At 37.6% G+C, this 8080-nt stretch overlaps 1 protein-coding gene across 1 annotated transcript; it reads left to right on the top strand.

The window, feature by feature from the left end:
* The first annotated feature begins 1929 nt into the window (after positions 1 to 1929).
* On the top strand, positions 1930 to 5756 carry LOC140157073 (uncharacterized). Its single transcript, XM_072180139.1, has one exon. It carries the CDS (start codon positions 2217 to 2219, stop codon positions 4317 to 4319), a length of 2103 nt encoding a protein of 700 aa, XP_072036240.1. The 5' UTR covers positions 1930 to 2216; the 3' UTR covers positions 4320 to 5756.
* The last annotated feature ends 2324 nt before the right edge of the window (positions 5757 to 8080 follow it).

Here is an 8080-nt window from a genome sequence, read left to right as displayed (position 1 = left end):
GCCTGGTTGCTATCTACTGCTGATGGGGGCGTATGGATGACATACCTGGTTGCTATCTACTGCTGATGGCGGTATGGATGACATACCTGGTATGACGATATCTACTGCTGATGGGTGTATGGATGACATACTTGGTATGATATCTACTGCTGATGGGGGCATGGATGACATACGTGGTATGATATTTACTGCTGATGGGGGTATGGATGACATACCTGGTTGCTATACTGCTGATGGGGTATGGATGACATGCCTGGTTGCTATCTACTGCTGATGGGGGCGTATGGACGACATACCTGGTTGCTATCTACTGCTGATGGCGGTATGGTTGACATACCTGGTATAGGTATAGTATCTACTGCTGATGGGGGTGTTTGGATGACATACCTGGTATGCTATCTACTGCCGATGGGGGGTTGGATGAAATACCTGGTTGCTATAGATCTACTGCTGATGGGGGTTTGGATGACATACCTGGTATAGTATCTACTGCTGATGTGGGTGCATGGATGACATACCTGGTATGCTATCTACTGCTGATGGGTTATGGATGACATAGCTGGTATGCTATCTACTGCTGATGGGTTATGGATGACATACGTGGTATGCTATCTACTGCTGATGGAGGTATGGATGACATACCCGGTATGCTATCTACTGCTGATTGGGTGTATGGATGACATACGTGGTATGCTATCTACTGCTGATGATGGGTATGGATGACATACCTGGTATGATATCTACTGCTAATGGGATATGGATGACATACGTGGTATGCTATTTACTGCTGTTGGGGGTATGGATGACATACCTGGTATGATATTTTGTTGTGGTAAGGATGATATACCTGGTATATACCTGGTATATTATCTACTACTGATGGGATATGGATGACATACATGGTATATTGTTATCTACTGCTGATGTAGGTATATGGATGATAATTTAAAGTCATAATTTACTGTCATTTTAAACGAATTTGGTTAATTTTTTTCTGAAAGGTTAAGTCTGCTTTTGAGATCTAATAAGATTTGTCTCTTTAAAAAGAAAAAAAAGAATGTCTTGTTAATTCATTGTAGGGCTTAGTTACTACAGAAAATATTCCAAAAATTGAAAACAAATTACACTATCTGTTGGGAATTGTGTAGTTTGAAATTAACGGATATCTGAGTGAGCGTGTTTATAGTGAGCCAGCTTATCTGTTCATTCCGTATAACCTATTAATATGCTCAATCTTGTTGCTGTTTTCATATTTTCCCGAATTTCCGCACTAAAACACTACACACACGTACACCCCCACGTGAAACATGCATCCACACACCCCCACGCTTTCTGTATGTATTCCGTTATCTTCAGTATAGATAATTGTAAAATGTCCTGGGTCTATCTGTCAGCTATCCCGGTCAGCTATCTACTGAAGATAACGGAATTTCCGCACTAAAACACCACATGCACACACACGTACACCCCCACGTGAAACATGCATCCACACACCCCCACGCTTTCTGTATTCGTTATCTTCAATAGATAATTGTAAAAATGTCCTGGGTCTATCTGTCAGCTAGCCCGGTCAGCTATCTACTGAAGATAACGGAATTTCCGCACTAAAACACCACATGCACACACACGTACGCCCCCACGTGAAACATGCATCACACACCCCACGCTTCATGTATGTATTCCGTTATCTTCAGTAGATAGCTAGATCGCTGACAGATAAAACCAGGACATTTTTACAATAAACTATTGAAATATAGCATATGCCGTACATGTCTCAGAGGGGAGAGGAGAATTATTTTCTTTTAATCTTCTGCACGAAGGGAGTCTGTACTTCTCATATTACCCAAACCTGTGCCCAAACCCATTAATTCTGAACACTCCCTAATGGTTCACTCAAAAGGTTATGTTAATCGAGCTGCACTACTCTGGAGCTGCACAAACATGGCGCTGCTATAATAATTAATGAAAAACGCGTGCATCGGTACCGGGTATACTATATGAACACGATAGTGATATACATTACAAAAATGGCTGTTATGCACTAAGCTAGCTAGCTGAGCTGGCATGGTATATAGATGTACAAACGACGTATAATATTCGTGATTGAACTGGTGGATATCATCCGTTTATATTCTCAAGGAAATGTACTATCTTTCAAAGAAGTGACAACGTACAACGCAGCCATTCTTGCTATATAAATTAATAAGAGTCAATGCATGGTGACTATGATGAATATAAAACTGAAGCGGATTTTACTAACTGCAGCATTTCTCTACGTTGTTTTTCTTGTGAAACTCCTCATCCATATTGACGGATATTTTTACCTGCAATTTTTAGAGAATACAAATAATGTAAGAAAGAGACCTGCAGTTCGTTTTTTAGTAAGTACCAGGATCGGGACTACGTCTAAAATGACTGTCGGCAATGCTATTGCTATTCCGCTTCGAATACCAGGCAGGTTTAACACTACCGGTACATCAGTTGTGGTGGATAATAAAATAACACCACCACAGGAACAGTTATTCAATGTGACTATAGACCGCCAAAATTATGCAAATGGAACAGTTTTGATTAAAAATCATATTAATAGGGGTAAATATCTGTCAAAGAAATGCCTCAATTCACGCACAGAAATTGTTATTTTTGTGCTATCTAAGCACAGTCGTGGTGGCCAACGTGAGACTATACGACAAACTTGGGCGAAAGAATTGGCTTCCAACGGTTCTTTTAATGCCTATATCACTATGTTATTTATTATCGGAAAAAGAACTCCAACTTTAATTAGTCATGACGTTGAAGCTGAACTCCAAGAACACCGGGACATTCTCATAGGCGAGTTTAAAGATGATAATAAGCACACTGGTCCATCTAAAAGTCATGATGTCTTAAAAACTCTTCTCGGAGTGAACTGGCTTGTCGAACATCATTGCTATCATTCAAATCTCGTTGTACTTACAGCTTTTGACGATTTCTACGTCAACCTCACATTACTGCATCAAAAACTCCAACCCATAGTACTAAACACTACGATTCTAGACAAATTCTGGATTGGAAACGTCAGAAAGGGATTAAAACCAAACAGAAAAAGAAACAGTCCGTGGTATATGTCTGTTAAAGATTACCATGCACTTGAGCTTCCTACATTTTGTACCATGGAATCTGGGTTTGTGTTCTCATTTGGAGCAGCCAAAGATTTACTTGATCGATTTAGGGCTAAGAATTATCGAGTTCTTCCACTTTTGGATATTTTTGTTGGGATTATCGCTAGGGATGGCAACTGGGACATATTGCAGGACCACTCGGTCATTCCAGAATGGTCACAATCTGGCAACATCTGCGCGGCGAGAAATCAGACAATCACAACTGGTTTGGATTCATCACGACTTCTTACTGATATATTTTACAATAATTCACAGAATATTCAAGGACACTGTCAAGATCCGAAATTAAAACCGGTTTTAGTGCAATCAACTGTTTCAAGCACAGAAAAGTTTAATGATGTTTTGAAATTATCTACAAACCCCAAGGAAGCGTGTAGAATACACGTACACGGAAAGCCCAAACAGAGTGTTTTCTTGGTCATGTTAATCAGTTCAAAACCGGAGCATTTTGCCCGCCGATCTGCAATACGTGAAACATACGGGAAAGAGAAAATAATACAAAATAAGCATGTTCAGCTGCTTTTTGTGCTCGGTTTATCACAAAGTAAATCAGTCAATAACGTGGCACAACATGAAGCGAATACTTACAAAGATATGATAATATTTGGATTTTACGAATCACATTTCAATTTGACTTTGAAAGTTATTGGTGGATTGAAATGGGTGACTGAAAATTGTCATGAAGCAAAGTTCATGTACAAAGGAGATGACGACGTGTTCGTTAATATTGACCTCATCGTTGCTCATTTAGGCTTCGCAGATAACAACTCCAAATTAGGATTTGTTGAAAAGCTCTTCGAGAAGCAAGTGCATTATTGTAACAACTCTAAGGACACAAAGGCTAACGAAACTATACAAGCGTTTCGCAATGATGCCTTCATGAAAGAAAACAAGAGTTCCAAGATACGTAGAACGTATGTTAATGGCACTATTATTCAAAAAGTTTACATAAACCAAACATTTAGCATACCAAAAGAAAGACTGTATCTAGGATATATAAATCTTGCTGCAGTAGTTAGAGATAAACAGTCCAAATATTATGTATCAAAAAAGACTATAAAGGAAACTACTTTCCACCATTTTTATCTGGTGGAAGCTACGTCATTTCTGGTGATGTCATTCCCGCCCTGTTCAATGCGAGTATTGATGTGCCGTTGATCAATAATGATGACGTATATCAAGGTATTTTGGCCAAAAAGATTGGGATGAAACCAATACATCATGATGGGTTCATGAATTATCATATAAAGCCAGAAGGATCGAGTACTCTTGTCGACGTATGTCAGTTGCGCGAATATATTTGGACGTTGCACGGTTTCTCAGATAAAACATTGAAAATATTGTGGGAGGTGTTCATAACTTCACCTCACAGACCTTGTTGTTCGTCAACTGTCATAAAAATATGGTTGATCCAACCTGCGCTTCTCCAATTCTCTGTAGGTCTACTCGTAGTAAGCCTTGCAGGAGTGATATTAATTATAGTTATAGTGTTATCAAGGAGAATTACAACTACTGGAAAGGACATTGAAATTTGCATTTACACAAACAATCAAGATATTTAAAAACCACGATTTTTTAAACACTTTTCGGCTGTTTATTAGAAAATGTGAATCCCTAAGTATATACTGGTTGTTACGATGTTGAATTCCCATATATCATTTTGATAGGTGATATAGTGTATATATTGTAGCCACCATCACCTTATTAAATTATCATAATATATTACCTATACATATCGCAAGTGACTTCATGATTATTCACCACATAGCATCCCAGCAAACACAAAAACGTTTTAAATAAGTTATATTTTGGGTTTTGGTTTAGGTAAAAACGTTTTAATAACATTAAAATGTCGTGTTATATAAAGGTCATGAAATCGTTTTAAAACGTTTTGTATGAAAACACACTACAACAATATTTTTAAAATGTTTTCGAAATGTCATTGTAAACTATTGTTTGTGTAAAACATTTGTGTTTGCTGTTCAGTAAATTACCAACAAATGTTATTTAATGTTATGAAAACGTTTTATACCATTAATGTACCCTTTATATAACCCGACATTTAAAAGTTTTCTGACAACCTTTTAACCTTTTGCGAATGATGTCGAAAACGTTTTGTGTTTGCTGGGTTCATATGTGCCTCGTGTATTATATTCATTTCATTTATTAATGCCATGACTAGTCACTAGTGATTGTTTGTTAAAGGACATATATATTGCACGGACAACATCATATCATTGGCAAGCTATATGAGGACAATGAAAATGACTCCTTTTTTGAGAAAATAAGTCGTTTAAAATTGATATTCCGCAAAAGTCAACTGTAAGCGGCGAGTTCCTTCGAACGAGACAGATTTGACCTAGAAAAAACTGTGATGTCATGAGAGAATGGACTGTCAACACTCTCAATGCACAGAACGTATGCTATTTTTGTTATCAGAAAAAACTCTGAATCAAGTATTACAAATTTAATGATTTTTACACATATGGATAATACAATTTCATTTCATAAATACAAATCAGTGGAATCTTATCATTTTGTTCTAATAAAATTGTTTTTCATGTGAAGATGTGACATTGCGTGAATAAATCTGAACTGAACCGAACTGATATCGCATAAAAAGACATTTTTATATTGAAATTGAAGTCAAAATATTCCACCCATATAACTAAGCACTGGCACCGAAGTATGTGCTCAGTGGAAAAGAGAAAAAAAAACTGCAGTGCACTAATATATTGTTCTTAGGAAAATAGTAAAGGATTTCTTATTCTTCTTCAGTACCGTACTTTACGTATTTTAGGTATGGATGACATACCTGGTATGTTATCTAATGCTGATATGCGGGGGTATAAACGATATACATGGTACGCTATCTACTGCTCATGGGGGTATGGATAACACACCTGGTATGCTATTTACTGCTGATGGGGGTGTGGATGACATACCTGGTATGCTATTTACTGCTGATGGGAGTATGGATGACATACCTGGTATGCTATCTACTGCTGATGGAGATATGGATGGCATACCTGGTATATGGGGGTATAGATAACATACCTGGTATGATATATACTGCTTATGGGGGTATGGATGACATACCTGGTATGCTATCTACTGCTGATGGGGGTGTGGATGACATACCTGGTATGTTATCTACTGATGATGGGGTATAGATAACATACCTGGTATGCTATATACTGCTGATGGGGGTATGGATGACATACCTGGTATGCTATATCTACTGCTGATATGATGGGGGGGCACGCTATCTACTGCTTATTCGGGGTATCGATGACGTACCTGATATGATAAGTACTTCTGATGGGGGTATGGATGACATACCTGGTATGATATATACTGCTTATGGGGGTATGGATGACATACCTGGTATGCTATCTACTGTAGATGGGGGTATGGATGGCATACCTGGTACATACAGACTTGACATTTAATATGGAATATTTTTTGCAAAGTTCCAGTCTGGTCTGGACGGAGTCTGCATAGACAGCACGGGCTAAATATTAATTGGGGTGTGTCGGGAGATGGTGTAAAATAATTGTTTGATGGAACGTGTGCTTTCGATATGTTTATATTATGGTGCTCATAATGTAGAAAATTTGCCTAAAATGACGGATTTATGGAGGCTGAATTTGAGCTTTCTGGGGGACACAATTTCGGACTTTATGCAGCGTGGTTCTGTTATTATCAAATTTATAGGGTTTGAGGTGATATTTCTTAAACTTCGTCAGCAACTGGCATTCATCACAGCTGAAATACACTTACAATGTACCAAGTTTTTGAACAAGGGAGGAGCTTAAAAATAGGGATCTTGAAAGCTGTACGTACTCAGAAAGTTTGAATGGCCCCCTGGGGTCAAATATTATAAACTTACCGTACAAAAACAACTGTGCGGATTCCTGGTTGTCCAATGAACTCACACTGTTTCTTTGTGTGCAGTAAGTTTATAAAATTTGGCTTCAAGGGACCATTCAAATTTTCTGAGTGCATACCACTTTATTGAGCCATATTTTTTAAAGATCCTCCCACTCTCAAAACTGGTAGATCACAGGTGCATTTCAGTTCTGACGAACACTTATTGGTATTTAGGTTCAATAAAATTCCTCAAACCTCAATAAATTTGATAATATCAGAATAAAGTTGCTCAAATTCAGAAATTTTACCCCCACAAAATTCAAATTCAGTCTTCTTAAATCCGCCATTTTAGGCTAATTTACAACAATATGAGGGCCATAATGTAAACTAATGGAAAGCACATTTTCTGTCAATAAATTGTTTTACACCATCTTCCGACACACCCAATTAACATTTAGCCCGTGCCGTTTATGCAAACCTCTACCAGACCAGTCTCGGAATTTTGCGAAAAAGTATTCCATATTAAATGTCAAGTCTGTACATTGTATGCTATCTACTACTACTGACGGGGGATATGGATGACATACCTGGTGTCCCAGTTAACACACAATGTTTCATTTTTGCCAAAAAAGGTATCTGCGTGAAGAACAAGGAAGAGATGTGATCAGTGAGCAGATCGACAAGGACACCTGTAAAATCATGCGATTTTTGTTCACTTTAGTTTCATTTTGCCCGTATACATGACCAAAGTTGGGATTAACATAAATTTCCTTAAACTTGCTCTTATGACAATAATGAAAATGTGACTCTTTCGAATCGGAGGAATATTGTAAAGATTCATTTTCAGTCATGACAGATGTTCCGTGGATAAACAGTTTGTATGTATGGATTCAATGTTTAATGTTGATTCAAAAGTTTATATAACAAATATAATCAATGAAACATTGCAATCAAAAGCAATTTTCAGGTTCATTTTTAAGAGAACTGCTCTGGGGTGAATTGATGACATACAGAAGCTAAATTAAGTGCAATTGCGTCTTCAGATT

Source organism: Amphiura filiformis, chromosome 7 (genome assembly GCF_039555335.1).
Source record: "Amphiura filiformis chromosome 7, Afil_fr2py, whole genome shotgun sequence".
NCBI classification, from domain to species: Eukaryota; Metazoa; Echinodermata; class Ophiuroidea; order Amphilepidida; family Amphiuridae; genus Amphiura; species Amphiura filiformis.
This window is presented reverse-complemented; position numbering and strand designations above follow the sequence as displayed.